The sequence below is a fragment of the Oncorhynchus tshawytscha genome, linkage group LG18 (genome assembly GCF_018296145.1).
Source record: "Oncorhynchus tshawytscha isolate Ot180627B linkage group LG18, Otsh_v2.0, whole genome shotgun sequence".
NCBI lineage: Eukaryota > Metazoa > Chordata > Actinopteri > Salmoniformes > Salmonidae > Oncorhynchus > Oncorhynchus tshawytscha.
This window is the reverse complement of record NC_056446.1, coordinates 22,487,395-22,507,501: the sequence shown is the minus strand read 5'-3', so window position 1 is coordinate 22,507,501 and position 20,107 is coordinate 22,487,395. Positions and strand designations below refer to the sequence as shown.

Below are 20,107 nucleotides of genomic sequence, written 5' to 3'. Positions count from 1 at the left end.
AAGACATGGAGGTCAGTCAATACGGAAAATGTCAAGTGCAGCTGCAAAAACCATCAAGCGCTATGTTGAAACTGGCTCTCATGAGGACCACCACAGGAAAGGAAGACCCAGAGTTACCTCTGCTGCAGAGGATAAATTCATTATAGTTACCAGCCTCAGAAATTGCAGCCCAAATAAATGCTTTACAGGGTTCAAGTCACAGACACATCTCAACATCAACTGTTCAGAGGAGACTGCATGAATCAGGCCTTCATGGTTGAATTGCTGTGAAGAAACCACTAGTAAAGGACAGAAATAAGGAGACACTTGCTTGGGCCAAGAAACACAAGCAATGGACATTAGACCGGTTGAAATCTGTCCTTTGATCTGATGAGTCAAAATTGTAGATGTTAAGTTCCAACCGCCGTGTCTTTGTGAGACACAGAGTAGGTAAACAGATGATCTCTGCATGTGTGGTTCCCACCGTGATGCATGGAGGAGGCGGTGTGATGGTGTGGGGGTGCTTTGCTGGTGACACTGTCTGATTTATTTAGAATTCAAGGCACACTTAACCAGCATGGCTCCAAAGCATTCTGCAGCAATAGGACATCTCATCTGGTTTGCGCTTAGTGGGACTATCATTTGTTTTTCAACAGGACAATGATAAACACACCTACAGGCTGTGTAAGGGCTATTTGACCAAGAAGGAGATTGATGAAGTGCTGCATCAGATTACCTAGCTTCCACGAATACTTGATCTCAACCTAATTGAGATGGTTTGGGTTGAGTTGGGCTGCAGAGTGAAGGAAAAGCAGCTCAGTGCTCAGAATATGTGGGAACTCCTTCAAGACTGTTGGAAAAGCATTCCAGGTGAAGCTGGTTGAGAGAATGTGTGCAATGCTGTCAAGGCAAAGGGTGGCTACTATGAAGAATCTAACATCTAAAATATATATTTCTTTGGTTACTACATGATTCCCGTATGTGTTGTTTCATAGTTTTGATGTCTTCACTATTATTCTACTATGTAGAAAATAGTCAAAATAAAGAAAAACCCTTGAATGAGTAGATGTGTCCAAACTTTTGACTGCTACTGTGCTATGTGTGTGTGTGTGTGTGTGTGTGTGTGTGTACAGGACAAAAATAAAACGCAACATGTAAAGTGTTGAGCCCATCTTTAATGAGCTGAAATAAAGATTGCATACATTTTCCATATGCACAAAAAGCTTATTTCTCAAGTTTTGTTCACAAATTTGTTTACATCCCTGTTAGTGAGCATTTATCCTTTGCCAAGATAATCCATCCACCTGATTGGTGTGGCGTATAAAGAAGCTGAATAGCATTATCATTACACAGGTGCCCCTTGTGCTGGGGACAATAAAAGATGACTCTTAAATGTGCAGTTTTGTCACAACACAATGCCACAGATGCCTACATTTTGAGGGAACGCGCAATTGGCATGCTAACTACAGGAATGTCCACCAGAGCTGTTGCTAGAGAATTTTATGTTAATTTCTCTACCATAAGCCAAAAATTTGGTAGTACGTGCAATCGGCCTCACAACCGCAGACCACGTGTAACCACACCAGCCCAGGACCTCCACATCTGGCTTCTTCACCTGCGGGATGATCCGAGACCAACCACCCCGGACAGCTGATGAAACTGGATTATTTCTGTCTGTAATAAAGCCCTTTTGTGGGTAAAAACGAATTCTGATTGGCTGGGTCTGCTCCCCAGTTGGTGGACCTGGTTCTCAAGTGCCCACCCACCCATGGCTTCTTAGACTGATGGACTGTGCCATCCCCACAGCCTCCACAATGGATCAGTCCGCTCAGACATGCACGAATCAGACAGGTTTCTTGTACACTGTGATGATGATGATTATAATAATTTTTTGCTACTGCTCGACTAATGAGATCTCGGTCAACCAACAGCCTATCAACCAAACAATCGACCAGTCGACTAAATGGGGTCAGCCCTAGAGGAACTATTGACATTCTAAAAACAGTTTGTTTACTTGCTAATTGAGGTGAAGAAAAAATTACTTTGAGAAGCTCCACAACTGATTTAGTGGTGGTGAGTTAAGACCATCAGAAATACTATCAGACATCCCCAAATGGGCACATTTATAGACTTACATTTGCGCACAGGCCAGGTTGTCTAGGCATACTTCTATATGTGTAATCGGGTGCTTGTCGTTACAGTATGAAAAAGTACAACAACAAAAAAATGTGTGCACTCACTATTGTCAGTCGCTCTGGATAAGAACTTTCTCACCAGTGTAGCATAGGTTGTGAGCTCTGCAAACAACGTGTCCACTCCGACAATGAGAACGGGAAACTCCTCTTCTTCTTGGACCATGGCCGCCTCAATGGATTAGTCCACTGAGAAGGGCGTGAATCAGACCGGTGTCTCGTGTGCCATGAAAAACTGCTCGACTAAAGAAATCTCGGTTGACCAACAGCCTATCGACCGAACAATCGACCAGTCGACTAAATGGGGTCAGCCCTATTGTAGATATTGATCTATGTACCTGTACTGTCTCATACTTGATTACTCTGTTACAAATCTTCCTGATGGGAGAGTGATTTTAAGATGAAATTGTCCTCAATTAATATCAAGAGACTGACTAATTGGTTGGTTGATTCATTAATTTGTCCCCTTTCTCTTCTCTATAGGATCCGTATGGCTGGGATAAATGGTCTACAGGGGGTTGTGAGGAAGACGGTGAATGATGACCTACAGTCTAACATCTGGGACCCCCAGCACATGGACAAGATCGTCCCCTCACTGCTCTTCAACCTGCAGAGTGGAGAGGGCACTGAGAGGTGAGGGGTCAATGTAAGGGGTTATCAAGAGGCTAGCGGTCAGGGGCAGGGTCATTAGTAACAGTTTCCTTGGTAGTTAATTATATTAGAAAACTACGAAGGGGTTGTAGAGTAGTGACAGCCTGACAGGAAGACATATGTCTATGTTCAAATAGCCCATCCATGTTGAGAATGAGAGGTTTGAAAGTCCAGGCCTACAAGGACTGGAGGGTGGAGTTGCTGTGGATGGGTCATTGTAGCTGTGGGTGGGTGGTTGCACATGCCTGCTCTAGTACAGGTCAGTTGGTGTTTGTGTTGACACTGCCAGCCAGCTGTTATCCACTCATCTGTGATTGATGTCACTGACAGTCCAGTTAACCTCAAGGCCATGTCTTCAGCACTGCATCCAAGGACAAACAGAGTGAACGTGGGAGGGGGGGGGGATGGAGGGATGAAGAGATGGGGCGGGAGAGGAATGGAGGAAGAGAAGATGAGAGAAAGTCAGATGTAGGTAATGATTGACTCAAAGTGATTAAGAAAGATGGAGACAAATCATTAAATGCATCTACAATACTGAGTGACCAAATGAGTTCTGGAGAGGAAAGAGGGGGCAATGTGGCAGAGATGCTGAGAGAGGGAGAGGGGGGTGGAGAGGGTAGTGGAGAGCCAGACTGCCTCTATCCACTTTTTGGCAGGTCTCCACATGCACTGAATCACACTGACGCCAATAAATCAGAGAGAGAGAGAGAGAGAGAGCGAGTCCTAATATTTATGTTGATTTATTTTCCCTTTTCACATCATTACAACACTGTATATAGACATAATATGACATTTGAAATGTCTTTTATTCTTTTGGAACTTTTGTGAGTGTAATGTTTGCTGTTAAATTGTATTGTTTATTTCACTTTTGTTTATTATCTACTTCACTTGCTTTGGCAATGTTAACATATGTTTCCCATGCCAATAAAGCCCCTTAAATTGAAATTGAATTGAGAGAGAGAGAGAGCCTCAGATTTTTTGAGAAAGAATGAAAGATGGTCAGCAAAGGAAAGATGGAGCAAACAGTTAACCTTGAAAGAGCCTAGGCCACATCCTTCTGTTCCTTAGGCCTCAGTAGGTCAGTCAGTCCCCTGTCTGGTCCTGCTGTGTCCTCCTATAGCTCTCCTGCTGAACTCTCCATATTATCACTGGCCACAGACAACAGCAGTAGTACTGGGACTATGATACTGGCTAATAACTATTATTACTGGCCACAGACAACAGCAGTAATACTGGGACTATGATACTGGCTAATAACTATTATTACTGGCCACAGATAGCAGTAGTACTGGGACTATGATACTGGCCAATAACTATTATTACTGGCCACAGACAACAGCAGTAGTACTGGGACTATGATACTGGCTAATAACTACTATTACTGGCCACAGACAACAGCAGTAGGCCTTAGAGCTTGGACTATAAACCAAAAATGATCAATACCAACAGAACCGACCGTTTATCGCAGGGATTTTACTGATATCGATAATCACGATAAATACAATTGAATTGTATTTGTCACATGCACTGAATACAACAACTGTAGACTTTACTTTGAAATATTTACTCATGAGCCTTTTCCCAGCAATGCAGTTCTTTTTACAAATAGATCAAAAGAAAATAGAAACACAATAACGAGGCTATATACAAGGAGTACCGGCACTGAGCGGGTGATTGAGATAATATGTAGGTTTGGTTAGGTGATTGATTGATGTCCATGTAGGTAGGGGGTGAAAAGCAGAACGTCCGGGTAGCCATTTAGCAGTCTCATGGCTTCTGGCGCTAGCAGAGAGAATAGACTGACTTGGGTGGCTGGAGTCTTTTACCATTTTTTGGGCCTTCCTCTGGCACAGCCTGGTATAGAGGTTCTGGATGGCAGGGTGCTTGGTCCCAGTGATGTACTGGGCCGTACGCACTACCCTCTGTAGCGCCTTGCGGTCAAATACTGAGCAGTTGCTGTACCAAGCGGTGATGCAGCCAGTCAAGATGCTCTCAATGGTGCAGCTGTAGAACTTTATGAGGATCTGATGACCCATACCAAACCTTCTCCGCCTCCTGAGGGGGAAGAGGCGCTGTCGTGCTCTCTTCACGACGGTGTATTTGCACCATGATAGGTCTTTAGTGATTTGGACAACGAGGAACATGAAGCTCTCGACCGTCTCCACTACAGCTCGGTGGATGTGAATGGGGGCGTGCTCAGCCCTCCAGTTTCTGTAGTGTTCCTTTTGACCCGGAGGGACAGAGCAGTGTGGAGCGCACTAGCGATTGTCATCTGTGTAGCCTTTATTAGAGGACTGTGACGTTAGAAAGGAAAGACGTCTGCTCATATGGACTATTGCTAACAGGACAATTGAAAGCACATCATTCAAAGTAGCCAGTAGTAGTAGTTTTAAGGAAGTTACCGGTGCACATTTCATGTTATACATTTATCGTAAAAATTCTGTCAGTTTATTGTGATAACTTTTTTTAATCCTTATTGGCCAACTCTAGTAGGACTGCAGGGGCTAGCACACTAGCTAATTAACTTCTACAATGTGGTTATGTCTTCCTTTGATTATGTAATTCAAAGGACATTCAAACTAGAAATCTTCATTTATTGTAAGGCTGGAAAATAGGTCTCCCACAAGAAAGAGATTGTCCTCTCAGCGGACCTGCAGAATGAATAAATAAATACAGGTAAACGTGAGGACATAATTAGAGACATTTATCTCGTCCCTCACTGATTGTTTTTAACTTGTTGTTAAGGAAATGCTAGGCTTATTGAAAGGTCGCTGATACCAATCTGCTGTGCACCTTCTCTTGGTGTATCCATTGTTTCATTAAGGAACATATCATTTTCTTTTCTCTACCTTCATACAGCATTACCCACATGTTGAATAGATGAAAATGCTGCTATCCATGTGTTGTGGCAGATTTAGTTTTGTTTTGAATCATTTCCAAGTGTATGTTTATCTAATATTTTCTGGGGCGTTTACAGTAAGAGCATGGCTGCTAATGAGAGAGTTCTACAGAGACGGGACCCATACAGAGACGGGAAGTCCCATGACCTCTTCTTCAGTGGTGCTGGTGGTGGGGGGGCGAGAAGAAAGGCGTATGTGGTTAATAAATGATGTTATTGGAGGACCACCTGATGCCAGGCGTGGTAGAGAGTAGAACAGAGAAGACTTCCGATCAGCTGAGAACGCTTTAACTATGTATAAGACAGGAAAGCCTGGGCCCGAGAGAGAGGGAGAAGAGGGCTTCCATGCACATTTTACAAACATACTGTTGCACAAGCACATTCACACTTTATGCTCACACACACTCTCACTCTCTTTCACATTCAAGTGTACACGCATACACGATAACCATTTGTGCAGTCACCACAAACACACCACAACAGAGAGGGAGAAGTGCCTCAGGCAGGTATACACCAGCAAGGACACAACACCCTTGTTTGTGTGATTTTTATGTGTGTCGAAAGCGTGTGTTTGTGTGTTTTCGTTGACTCAAATATATTTCTGCTCCTCTTTTACTCCTTCACTCCCTACCTCCTCTCTCTCCCTCTCTCCGTCATTCGTCCTTCTTCACCCTCGGTCTCTCTCTCACCTTTCTGTCACCCTCCCTTCCTCTCTCTCGGTCTCTCCAGCCGCTCCCCCTCTCCCCTGCAGGCGTCGGAGAAAGAGAAGGAGAGTCCGGCAGAGCTGACAGAGCGCTGCTTCAGAGAGCTGCTGGGACGGGCCGCCTACGGCAACATCAAGAACGCTGTCACACCAGTACTCATGTAAGACTTGGTCTCCTCTGTTTTAGGGGACTAGGGCTGTGGACTAGGGCTGTGGACCAGTGGACTAGTGCTGTGGACTAGTGCTGCGCGTTGGTGGACTAGTGCTGCGCGTTGGTGGACTAGTGCTGTGGACTAGGTTTGTGGACCAGGGGACTAGTGCTGTGCGTTGGTGGACTGGTGCTGTGGACTAGGTTTGTGGACCAGTGGACTAGTGCTGTGGACTAGGTTTGTGGACCTGTGGACTAGTGCTGCGCGTTGGTGGACTAGTGCTGGGCGATGGTGGACTAGTGCTGGGCGATGGTGGACTAGTGCTGGGCGTTGGTGGACTAGTGTTGTGGATTAGTTCTGTATTAGTGGACTAGTGCTGGGCATTGGTGGACTAGTGTTGTGGATTAGTTCTGTATTAGTGGACTAGTGCTGTGTATTAGTGGACTAGTGCTGTGTATTAGTGGATTAGTTATGTGTATTAGTGGACTAGTGCTGTGTATTAGTGGATTAGTTCTGTTTTAGTGGACTAGTGCTGTGTTAGTGGACTAGTGTTGTGGACTAGTGCTGTGTATTAGTGGATTAGTTCTGTTTTAGTGGACTAGTGCTGTGTTAGTGGACTAGTGTTGTGGACTAGTGCTGTGGATTAGTTCAGTTTTAGTGGACTAGTGCTGTGTTAGTGGACTAGTGTTGTGGATTAGTTCTGTATTAGTGGACTAGTGCTGTGTATTAGTGGATTAGTTATGTGTATTAGTGGATTAGTTATGTGTATTAGTGGACTAGTGCTGTGTATTAGTGGATTAGTGGACTAGAGCTGTGTATTGTGACTAAGATGCAACATGGTTCTGTGGGGAATGTTCTGTATCAGCAAGTTCTCTCTCTGTCTGTCTTCCTCTTGTCTGTACTTTGTAACTTTCACGTTTACACTTTCTGTCTCTTCTCTGTCTCTCACACTCATTCTCTCACTCCAGGCACTTAGATAACCACTCTCTGTGGGAGGGGAAGACCTTTGCAGTCCGCTGCTTTAAGATCATCATGTACTCTATCCAGGTGAGTCACCTCTACTCCCTCTATTCCTCACTCTCTCTGTTCCTTCCTTCCTTCTGTCCTCCCTCCCTCCCTCCCTCCCTCCCTCCCTCCCTCCCTCCCTCCCTCCCTCCCTCCCTCCCTCCCTCCCTCCCTCCCTCCCTCCCTCCCCCTCCCTCCCTCCCTCCCTCCCTCCCTCCCTCCCTCCCTCCCTGTTCCCTCCCTCCCTCCCTCCCTCCTCTCTCTCTCTCTCTCTCTCTCTCTCTCTCTCTCTCTCTCTCTCTCTCTCTCTCTCTCTCTCTCTCTCTCTCTCTCTCTCTCTCTCTCTCTCTCTCTCTCTCTCTCTCTCTCTCTGGCAGCTGTTACCTGGGGATGATCAAATAGCAGAAAAGTCAGTCAACCTAAAGTGCTTTTTGTATCCTCCCCCGTCTCTCAGAACAACCTCGTACTTTCACCCCAATTCAACTGAAATCCTAGTTACTTCTCACTCCTACTCTCTGTGTTGCTTTGATGTACGGCTGTTTTTATATTGACCCAATAAAGTGGTTTGAAATTAATTCTCTCTCTTGCTCTTTTGCCCTGTTTCGCTCCCTCTCTCCTCCTCCTCCAGTCGCAGCACTCTCACCTGGTCATCCAGCAGCTGCTAGGTCACCTGGATGCCAACAGTAAGAATTCAGCCACAGTGCGTGCTGGGATAGTGGAAGTCCTCCTGGAGGCTGCAGCCATTGCTTCCAGCGGCTCTGTAGGTGGGTAGAAAGAGGTCTGCCACACACACACACCTTGTCCTGGCTTGCCTGTCCAGATCACATTTTCTTCACACTTTCTTCATTCAGTATTATAATCTCTCTACCAGAGAGAGGTGAGTTATCATTGAAAGTGTCTATCTACTGAAGTAGGGGTTCTTTCTCTAATGACGTGTGTGTGTGTCAGGTCCCACTGTGTTGGAGGTGTTTAACACTCTGCTAAGGCAGCTGCGTCTCAGTGTGGACTACGAGCTGACCGGCTCCTACGACGCCAGCGGAAACATTGGCATCAAGATCATCAAAACACATGAGGAGAGACAGCTACAGGAAGCCGTCATCAGGACTATTGGTCAGTGTGTGTGTGTGTTCTTTAAGGAGAGACTGGCTGCAAATCTAGTGTGTGTGTGGACAATCACACACATCATCTCTCTCCACCTTCCTCACTCTGATATAGTCCCAAAATGTTTTGCATGTCAGCAGTCAAGTTTTCAAGATCTATAACTACCAAAATATTGACTTTCATTTGAACTGTTTGTATCTCTCCAGGGTCGTTTGCGAACACCCTCCCTACATACCAGCGCTCCGAGGTCATGCTCTTCATCATGGGCAAGATTCCTGTACCAGGGGTACACCCCGCACTCACAAACGCAGGCTCAGGGTGAGGACACACACACACGCACTCACACGCACATTCTCACACTTTCCTGACAACTTTTTTTTATTTGAAGGGGTTGTGAAGGGACCAGGATGATCCAGATCATGCTGCTGAAGTCACTGGTTCAGGTGAGACATTAACAGTAGAGACTTCTCAGTAGTCACCAAACTCTATGTGCAGGTTTCTGTCAACTGGCCCACATCAATCTTCCTCTTTCTTTCTGTAAATCTTTCTTCCTCCTCCTCCCTCCCCTCACCACGCTCTCTCCTCCCTCTCCCCAGGTGACGACAGGGTTCCAGACCACCAACATGCTGACGGCGCTACCCAACTCATTCCTGGAGCCGCTGCTGTCCTTCTCTCTGATGGAGGACCCGGAGGTCAGACTGCTGGTGCTCACCATCCTCCTCAGTGTTATAGACAGACACGACAACACACCCAAGTTCTCTAGCATCAGGTCAGAACACTCCTTAGGTCTAGCTCTTTGTGTGACTCTCACTTTTTCTCTCATTCGCTTCCCCCCAATCTGTCTGTATTTCTGCCCCTCAGACATACCTTCTCTCTATCCCTCTGTCCTTATCTTTCACTGTCAGGCTTTTGTCTCCCCTGTCAGGCTTATTGTCATCCCTTCTCTGTCTGTCACTATCATTCTTTCCTCAGGCTTGCACTTGTCATTTTGAGGCATCTTGTCTTCTTGACCTGTCTTTACAGAAGCACTGCACTATGCTTTCACTCTCTCTGTATCTGTCCATATAATAATGCTAGTCTCCTGTCTCCTCCTATAGCATTATATCAGATATCTCTGTTCTCAAACTGAAAGTGGATAAGTGCTCTCGACAGGACAACCTTTTCATGAAAAAGGTAAACCTCTCTATCACCAGCTTGCTCTCTCTATCACCATCTCACCTTCCTCACTCTCTCTCTCTCTCCCTCTCTCCATCTGCCACCCCCTCCTGCCTCACTCTCCTCTCTTTCTCTATTTTCCAGCATGCACAGCAGTTGTACCGCCACATCTACTTGGCGTGTAAGGAGCAGAGCAGTGGTCCACAGCACTTTGAGACGCTCTACACCCTGCTGGCCCTCATCAGCATGGAACTGGCCAACGAAGAGGTGGTGGTGGACCTCATCAGACTGGCCCTGGCCCTGCAGGTACACACACACACACACTCATAACTATACACACACACACACACACACACACATAACTACACACACGCACACATAACTACACACACACACACATACATACTCATAACTACACACACACGCATTTAAGTCTCCCAGAACCAAGGTTATCAGTGTCATCTCTCTCTCTCCTGTAGGAGTTGGCTCAAACCAACGAGGAGTCTCTGTCAGTCTATAACCGCTGTGCTGTCCATGCCCTCTCTGCTGCCTACCTCAACCTCATCTGTCAACTCACCACCGTCCCCACCTTCTGTCAGCACATACACGAGGTACCTGTGTGCATCAGACCACTCTCTGCCTGCAATGTGCAGATGTAGGACTCCTCTAATGAATGACTTGTGTGTCGCTCACTCCCTCCCAGGTGATTGAGATGAGACAGAAGGAGGTACCCTTCCTTCTCCCTGAGGATGTCTTCATAGAAAACCCCAAGTAGGTTTACATCACTTTGGTATTTGTTAAGATTGGTATAGGTAAAGCTGTGTTTCCCCTAGGTTTTTTGACAGCAGTGGTGACAAGAGTAGTCGGGGGCGGGGGTAATAGCGTTTGCACAATGACATGCTAGCTTTTCCCACAGACTTCCAGTCATTGGGCCAATGACAATCCAATTAAAACGCTTCTCGGCAGAAATATGTAATAATATATATATATTCAAAAGTTTGGACACACCTACCCATTCCAGGGTTTTTCTTTATTTTTACTATTTTCTACATTGTAGAATAATAGTGAAGACATCAACACTATGAAATAACACATATGGGATCATGTAGTGACCAAAAAAGTGTTAAACAAATCCGAGAGAATGCCAAGAGTGTGCATAGGGCCCTAATCTATGGATTTCATATGACTGGGCAGGGGTGCTGCCATGGGTGAGCCTGGGAGGGCATAGGCCCACCCACTGGGGAGCATAGCCCAGCCAATTAGAATACGTTTTTCCCCAGAAAAAGAAAAAGTCCTCAGTTTCATTAGCTGTCCGGGTGGTTGGTCTCAGATCATCCCGCAGGTGAAGAAGCCAGATGTGGAGGTCCTGGGCTGGTGTGGTTACACGTGGTCTACGGTTGTGAGGCCAGTTGCACGTACTGACAAATTCTCTAAAATGACATTGGAGGCAGCTTATGGTAGGGAAATTAACATTACATTCTCTGGCAACAGCTCTGGTAGACATCTGTGGCATTGTGTTGTTTGACAAAACTGCACATTTTTAGAGTGGCCTTTTATTGTCCTCAGCACAAGGTGCACCTGTGTAATTATCATGCCTTTTAATCAGCTTCTTCATATGCCACACCTGTCAGGTGGATGGATTGTCTTGGCAAAGGAGAAATGCTCAATAACAGGGATGTAAACAAATTTGTGAACAAAATCTGAGAGAGATAAGCTTTTTTTTTGCATATGGAACATTTCTGGGATCTTTTATTTCAGCTCATGAAACATGGGACCAGCACATGTTGTGTTTATATTTTTGTATATGTAGATATGGTTTGTTCTACTACGAGTGCCTCTGGCGTCCCTTCGATATTTTAAGTAGAAATGTTTCCCCAATATTGCACCCTGTGTAACTTCTAGGAAGATTTTAACCCATTTAAACCCACAATTTCTCCCTAGTTTTCACCATCATTGTCAAGCCCTAGTTATTTTCAAATCAAATTGTATTTTTCACATACGCCAAATACAACAGTTAGAACTTAACGTGAATCGCTTACTTACAAGCCCTTTACCAACAATGCAGTTTAAAAAAAATAAGAGTTAAGAAAATGACTTAAAGTTTTAAAAAGTAACACAATAAAATAACCATAACGAGGCTATAAACGGGGTACCGATTTAATGTGCAGTGGTACAGGTTAGTTGAGATAATATGTATATGTAGGTAGGGTACAAGTGACTGCATACATAATAAACAGCGAGTAGCTACAGTGTAAAAAAATAATAATAATAATCAAATGTGTGGGGGCCAGTGCAAATAGTTTGGGTAGTCAGTTGATTTACTGTTCAGCAGTCTTATCTGAGGCCTTTTGGACCTGGTCTTGGCGCCCCGGTACCACCTGCCGTGCGCTAGCAGAGTGAACAGTCTGACTTGGGTGGCTGGAGTCTTTGACAATTTTTTTCAGCCTTCCTCTGACACTGCCTAGTGTAAAGGTCCTGGATGGCAGGAAGCTTGGACCCAGTGATGTACTGGGCCGTACGCATTACCCTCTGTAACACCTTACGGATGCCAAGCAGTGATGTACTGGGCCGTACGCATTACCCTCTAACACCTTACGGATGCCAAGCGGTGATGCAACTGGTTAGGATGCTCTCGATGGTGCAACTGTAGAACATTTTGAGGATCTGGGGACCCATGCCAAATCTTTTCAGTCTCCTGAGGGGGAATAGGCGTTGTCGCGCCCTCTTCACGACTGTCTTGGTGTGTTTGGACCATCATAGTTTGTTGGTGATGTGGCCCCCATGAACTTGAAGCTCTCGACCTGCTCCACTCCGGCCCCGTCAATGTGAATGGGGGCGTGTTCGGTGCTCTTTTTCCTGTTACCTACGATCAGCTCCTTTTTCTTGCTCACGTTTGTTGTGTTGACAGTCTGAAGTGTATTATTTATTTTGTGTGATTAGTGATTCATTTGTGTCTACAGTGCCTTCAGAAAGTATTCACACCCTACGACTTTACCCTCATTTTGTTTTGTTACAGCCTGAATTTTGCAATTTAATTGCAATTTTCTATCACTGGCATACACACAACACCCCATAATGTCAAAGTGGAATATGTTTTTAGAAATGTTTACAAATTAATAAAAATGTAAAGCTGAAATGTTCTTAGTCAAGTTTTCAACCCCTTTTGTTATAGCAAATCTGAAAGCAGACATTGAATATCCCTTTGAGTATGGTCAAGTTAATAATGACACTGGATGGTATCAGTACACCCAGACTTTATGAAGATACAGGTGTCCTTCCTAACGCAGTGGCCGGACAGGAAGGAAACCGTTCAGCGATTTCACCTCGAGGCAAATGGTGACTTTAAAACAGTTCCAGAGTTTAATGGTTGTGACAGGAGACAACTGAGGATGGATCAACAACGTTGTAGTTACTCCACATTACTAACCTAAATGACAGTGAAAAGAAGGAAGCTAAGAAGAAAAATATCCCATATGCATTCTGTTTGCAAAAAGGCACTAAAGCAAAACTGCAGAAGATGTGGCAAAGTAATGGACTTCATTTCCTGAATACAAAGCGTAATGTTTGGGGCAAATTCAACACAACACAGAGTACTAGTCAAGCATGGTGGTGGACATCTAGGCAACATCCTAGAGGAAAACCTGGTTGTCTTCTTTCCAACAGGCACTGTGAGACAAATTCACCTTTCAGCAGGACAATAACCTAGAACACAAGGCCAAATATACAATGGATTTGCTTACCAAGACAATATTGAACGTTCCTGAATGGCCTAGTTAGTTTTGACTTAAATTGGCTTGAAAATCTATGGCGAGACTTGAAAATTGCTTTAGGAATTTTTTAAAGAATAATGTGCAAATATTGTACAATCCAGGTGTGCAAAGCTCTTAGACTTACCCAGAAAGACTCATCGCTGTAATCGCTGCCAAAGGTGCTTGTAAAAAGTATTGGGTGTGACTACTTATGTTGATTATATATTTCTGCATTTCATTTTCAATAAATTTGCCAAAAAATATATATGTTTCGACTTTGTAATTATGGGGTATTATGTGTAGATGGGTGAGAATTATTATGATTTGTGGAATAAGTCAAGGGGTATGAATACTTTCTGAAGGCACTGTATGATATTATATTATAGGTCTGTGGTAGTTCTGAGCGATTAACCGAAATGATGGTTTTATTTTTTTAAACAACTAATTGACCGACATTGGTTAAATTATTTTGAATTCCATTTTGTTCTTTGTTTTCTGCAAGCTTAATTCACACATTGCACAGTTTCTCTAGAGATAAATCAGATCCAGCCCGAACTGTGCGATGGGAGTTTCCAACAGGCCAATATTCTACATAGTTTATCGCATAAAATGTGGTAATTAACTACAATGAGCATAATCTATTGTGCATCTACTTGTCTGGTCTGTGTTTCTTTTATGCCTCCTACGGAAGAAACAGAAGAATAGAGCAGCTGTTGCTCCGCGAGGTATCTACCTGAAAATACATGATCATAAAAGTATGCCTTATTTACTTTGAAGAACTACTAAAATAATGATTTTGTCAGTCAGCATAGGCAACAGCTCTATAGAGATGAGATGAAGACTTGGAATGAAATAATAGTCATCACTTAAAACAAATGTAATATACACAACTGAAATATTTTCGTAAAGTAATGTGAATAAATTATGGTTAATTAGTGATAAGCAGTAATGGGCTGTCACTACCATCATGGGACTTTTATTCATTGTTTTATTCTGTGTTACAGCGTTCAACCCAAATCAAATCAATTTTGAATCGAACCGACCTCGAAGTTCACTAATGGCTCAGCACTCCTCAGTGAATAGGAGTAGTAGTCTGGGTTCTTGTTCTTCCCACAGCCCTCTTGTATTCTTTCCATTAGAAAGACATTTCACTTAAGATTCATGAAGCATTCAGCCACAGTCAACACAGCTTTTAACAGACCTTCCTTCCTTTTCGTGTCAACCCGAAAATCCTATTAGTGATGCATTTAAAGAGAGCTATTCTAAGTTTGTGTGTGTGTGTGTGTATCTGTGTGCTCTTTGCTGTTTGTCGCTCTGTGAACTTCCTCAAGGCTTTTGTGAACTCTACAGATGAAAGCGGTGCAGCTTATGGATGCAGGGTTACTTTCCTCCATATATTGCTTTCATACTTCATCTCCCCAGTCTTTTAAGATGTGGAGTAAATAAGATCTGGAGTAAATGGAGAAGTTTCCTCCCGTTTATTCCTTCTCTGATCTTCCTTCTGTCTTTCCATGTCTTCTGTCGCCGTCCTGTCCCCCTCTTCTTCCCCATCTCTCTTACCGTTTGTCTTCGGTCTCTGCGCTCTCCGTCTCTTCTTTCCCGTCTCCCAGGCTCCCTGCCTCTCTGGAGAAGTTGGAGGGGGATGTTCTGTTCCAGCAGTCTAAGATCACAGAAGTCTTGGGGGGCAGCGGCTACAACACAGACAGGCTGGCCACACCCTACATCCCTCAGTTCACAGGTAACACACACCTTTCAACATGCACGAGAACATGTGCTCAACTCTTACTAAGATCAGTAGCTTCAATAAGGATGGGTGATGAGGAGTAATCCAACTGAAATGGTTAACCTTTGGAACAGCAATGCACGTAGCCTGTGTTTTGATCCATGCCTGTAGAGTGAATGGAAATAGAAGAGAGGTGAATTGCACCTCTTTTACAACTGAGTTAATAGTGTGTTCTGTACCTTCGTCACTGGGTGAGCACTTTGTTGTTGATTGAATCCCAGATTGCCTCTTTAATCCCAAGCCATTGTACTCATCGTGGGTCATTTTTCAGCTAAATTGTTGTGTTCTCTCTAGACGAGGACCGTCTGTCCAAGAGGAAGAGCATTGGAGAGACCATCTCACTACAGGTGGAGGTGGAGTCTAGGAACAGCCCAGAGAAAGAGGAGGTAAGGAGAAACACAAACACATGCACACCAAAAATGTCCCCCGTCTCTTCTGTCCCTCACTCTCTCTCTCATTCTGCAGAGGACTCCAGCAGAGGAGATCACATTTGAAACTCTGAAAAACGCCATTGGTAAGTACCCATCAGCACTATATCACTCATGAGTCATTTGGTCAGGCAGCAGGATATTGAGTTAGCTGACAGTAAAGTGTTCTATTGGACCGTTATCAATCTGTCCCTCCAAGGACATTGTGATTGTATCAGCAGTACAACAATACCGAAGTGTGTGTGTCTCCTCAGTGGACAGTGTAGGGATGGAGGAGCAGGAGAGAGAGCGCAGGAGGCAGGTGGTGGAGAAGTTCCAGAAGGCCCCCTTCGAGGAGATAGCTGCCCACTGCGGTGCCAGGGTAAAAATATATATATAATTCTACCCCCATGTTTAAAGAACCTAAATTCTGCCGTTGCATGATTTGAATATCACTGTTGAGTTTTTCAATCCATTATCTTACTTCTGTATTTTTTATTTTGTGGCTTCATTCTATTTCTGACTCTGATGCTCTTCTCTGCTTGTTCTTTAAAGGCCACGTTGCTGCAGAGCAAACTCAATCAGATCTTTGAGATCACAATCCGGTAAGAAACAAGAAGAAAAGAAAGAATAGTCCAAACAGAAGCTATGATGATGAAATTCCCACTTTAGAAGTGCTCAGAAACGTCCACTCACTCAGTATATTTCTTCAGTTATCATTCACCATTCAGTTCATTGTGTTCAGTGTACATTGTAGACATGATGAGTGTGTTTGTGTGGGTGGAGGGGGGATGGTGTTGCTCAGGAGCCAGATATTTAACAGAGGTTAGCGTTTATTGGCAGGGTCTCGCCCTGGAGGCAAAATTGAGCTGTTTCAAAATTGGCTTTATCGTAAATGTGCTTTTTGGTCTTAATTGAAGGTTAGGGCTAAGTATTAGGGTTAGGTTTAAAGCTGGCACGGTGGCTGTGCCAGCTATTGAACAGTACAGTGCAGCCTCTGGTAGACTACTCATCTGAATAAATGCTAACCTGCACATTTTTAACAGGCCAGGTTGGAGGGTACAATTATATCATAATGTTAGGTGCATTCTGAAGTTATTTTGGCTCTTGGTATGGGCACAAGTACGCACACTATGACTTGAACAGCATAAATTGGAATGAATAGCTTCACCCCCTCCCCACCCACATAAACACATACATACTTCTCACCACTGTAATGTATGCCAGTCCACATGCCAAAAGAACAGAGGATTCCCGTAGGCACTTAGTATGATATAATTGTACCCGCCAATCTGTCCTGGTAAATATCTGGCACACTCTATGACTTGAGCAACATAATTTGGAATGTTTTAGAACACCTTCCCCATGTTCTCTCTCTCTGCCCTCCCCAGACCCCCTCCCAGCCCGTCTGGCACCATCTCATCAGGCTACGGCCAGACCCAGAGCCGCTCGGTGCCCGTCTACGAGATGAAGTTCCCTGACCTCTGTGTCTACTAGCCCTAAAGGTCAGGGGTCACCCTAGGAGGAGAGGGGAACAGGGGGTGTGGAGCTACAGCAGCCCTCGGTGTTAAAACAACTACAGACACTGTGACCTGTTCCCCCTGCTCCCCATTCTCATTCTGTCAAGAGCTACTGACATGACTGACCATGTGTTTTTTGCACTGTGATCGCAGACTAAACAAAGACAAACAAAAAGGCAGCAGTGTGAGATATCGACCCTTCAGCCTTTGCTCGACCCCTCCCCCCATCCTAAAAATTCCCATATGACTGTCACCGGCTTGGGTTAGACTGTAGCCAGAAAGACCGTGGAGAAGAACAATGGATGGACTGAGGATGGATAGAACAGGGAGGAGAGAACAGAGTGATCCCCAGTTTTAACCTTATTTTCTCCCTGATTAACTTGCTGCATGCCCACCACTCTAAACACCACCCTTGAGCCCATTACTAGTGTCTAGTCGTTGTCCTAGTTTATCCCTCACTGGATGCATTACTACCCAAAGTGCACCAACAACAAAATGGCTAATTGCCAAATGTAACAAAATCAAATGTTCTCATTAGTTTTATTGTATTGCAATTATTTTGATTTTCAGTACTGGAAAGGGACAACGTTAAATACCTGACAATGGAAGCTGTAATGAAAAATGTATGGAATCTAGTGTTTTAGTTTTCAGTGGGATGACTACTTCTGAAACACTATCCCCACTCCCTGCTCAGACCATTCAGTTCTAAGTCAACGGTGCATTGTGTTTGCTTGGTGCTTTTCATGTCTTTTTAGGTTTTTATTTTAAGTCTCTGGGGTGAGAACTCCAGAGTATTTTTTTGTGTCGCTGCATGTTAGCCGGGTGTGCTTTTGATGCTGACCCAAATTATCTTCATTTTGTATTTTTTACCCCCTTGCTTTTTAAATGTATATTGTAATCCATGATTTGACTGCAAAGGTTAAAGTGTGTGACGTGTGTGCTGTCCTCCGAAATGTGAGAGTGCCCTACAGATGACAGCAGAACTAGATTCAACCAGTCCAACCGTTCATAAAATCAGTCATAGCTTTCCCACTTTGTAAGGATCTGAAGAGTGTACACTTATGTTTACATGCTCAAACACTAGCATATGGGTCGTTCCATCAATACGGTGCCTTTTGAGATGTGGAACTTGGTTAAAAGAAACTTCTGATTTCACCTCATTTTAACATTGTTGTAAAGAGTAAGATATACAAATAATATTATATATAGTAACAGGATTGACGATTTCATTTTAAATCAGCCACAAATCCCGTTACAAGGGAATTGTAAGCTTGTTGTGTGCAACAGGGAGGGGCAATTGCATGGATTTGTTAAAACATTTCTAGCCTGTCCATATGGGTCACAGGCTTGACGTGTTATGCTTGACCCACTCAGTTTTCACCACAAAACACCAGAAAATGGCCAAAAAGAGTGGAACCAGCTCACCTGCTCTTACATTACGATTTGACTATTAGATGGTTAACATTTCTTGAAGTTTTTTTTTTTTTCAAAGGAATAGTTTCACCATATTCAGTTCACATAACAGGGTTAACCATAAAATGAGGAACATGTTGTTTTTTTACCTTAAAATGAATCACTAATCAAATGAAATAAATGATCATCTTCAGAAATGACTTTGTCAAAGCAACAAGGGCTTTGATGGTGAAAACTTTTGTGGGGTTAAGTATGTTAAAATCTTCCTGGAAGTCAGAGGGTGCAAGGAAGGACATGTCAAAATGCTGAATTTTGGCACATTAGCAAGTCTTTATTCATATACAAAAATATGTATTTAGTTCTCCATATGGTCTATAATAAAGGGCACTTCTTTGACTATAACAGGCTTTTAAAATTGAATATTGATGCACAATTTCAAAAGGTGCTCATTTTGTTGAACGACCCATATAGACTAATTAACCAACCCACATTTATTATTTGTCATATACAGATCTGCTATCTTAATTTTATCTCTCGGTTGTCGCAGGAAATGGTAATTTTAGTGTATTCAAGGTTTAAAAAGGCTTCTAAAGTTTGTAATTTCCACTTAAAAACGTGACTTGATTTGACCTAACGAAAAATGTATCAACACCTACAAAAGTGTCCAATAATTATAATCCACATAATTCACATTTCCTGTTGCTGTTGGATTATTTTCCTGCTGTGAGAAGCAGGGTCAAATTAAGATTGTGTACGTGTATACAGAGTACGTTACATATCTAGCTATAACCATGATGTAAATTAGTTAATTTTGTTTGTGTATAGATCTATAAATATCATTTTAGATTGCACTGACTAGCCATAGTTAAGGGAAATATCTACTAATATGTTTAAGAGTGTATGTATGTATGTATGTATGTATGTATGTATGTATGTATGTATGTGTATGTATGTATGTATGTATGTATGTATGTATGTATGTATGTATGTATGTATGTATGTATGTATGTATGTATGTATGTATGTATGTATGTATGTATGTATGTATGTATGTATGTATGTATGTATGTATGTATGTATGTATGTATGTATGTATGTATGTATGTATGTATGTATGTGCGTATGTATGTATGTATGTATGTATGTATGTATGTATGTATGCGTGCGTGTATGTGTATGTGTATGTGTATGTATGTATGTATGTATGTATGTATGTATGTATGTATGTATGTATGTATGTATGTATGTATGTATGTATGTATGTATTATTATATATATATGTATGTATAGCCCACTGAGAACTAACCAGCATGGCATCAAATCAGGACGGACTGTGTCTGGAACAGGGATGGCCTGTAAAGAGACTGCAATATTATGTTTAGAGTTACTGCCAGACAGAGA

General features: G+C 43.3%; 1 protein-coding gene across 2 annotated transcripts in view; it reads left to right on the top strand.

The window, feature by feature from the left end:
* Positions 1–19,620, top strand: part of efr3bb (EFR3 homolog Bb (S. cerevisiae)) — a 58,662-nt gene extending 39,042 nt beyond the window's left edge. For both annotated transcript variants that reach the window (XM_024405239.2, XM_024405240.2), the window contains 18 exons: positions 2,655–2,804; positions 6,451–6,585; positions 7,542–7,620; positions 8,207–8,342; positions 8,527–8,688; positions 8,886–8,997; positions 9,068–9,122; positions 9,276–9,448; positions 9,777–9,852; positions 9,979–10,140; positions 10,314–10,445; positions 10,538–10,605; positions 15,194–15,321; positions 15,661–15,752; positions 15,832–15,880; positions 16,049–16,155; positions 16,329–16,378; positions 17,165–19,620. In XM_024405239.2, the coding sequence (XP_024261007.1) occupies positions 2,655–2,804; positions 6,451–6,585; positions 7,542–7,620; positions 8,207–8,342; positions 8,527–8,688; positions 8,886–8,997; positions 9,068–9,122; positions 9,276–9,448; positions 9,777–9,852; positions 9,979–10,140; positions 10,314–10,445; positions 10,538–10,605; positions 15,194–15,321; positions 15,661–15,752; positions 15,832–15,880; positions 16,049–16,155; positions 16,329–16,378; positions 17,165–17,270 (1,972 nt within the window). In that variant the 3' untranslated portion in view covers positions 17,271–19,620. The remainder of the gene's footprint in view (positions 1–2,654; positions 2,805–6,450; positions 6,586–7,541; positions 7,621–8,206; positions 8,343–8,526; positions 8,689–8,885; positions 8,998–9,067; positions 9,123–9,275; positions 9,449–9,776; positions 9,853–9,978; positions 10,141–10,313; positions 10,446–10,537; positions 10,606–15,193; positions 15,322–15,660; positions 15,753–15,831; positions 15,881–16,048; positions 16,156–16,328; positions 16,379–17,164) is intronic.
* Positions 19,621–20,107: the final 487 nt, after the last annotated feature.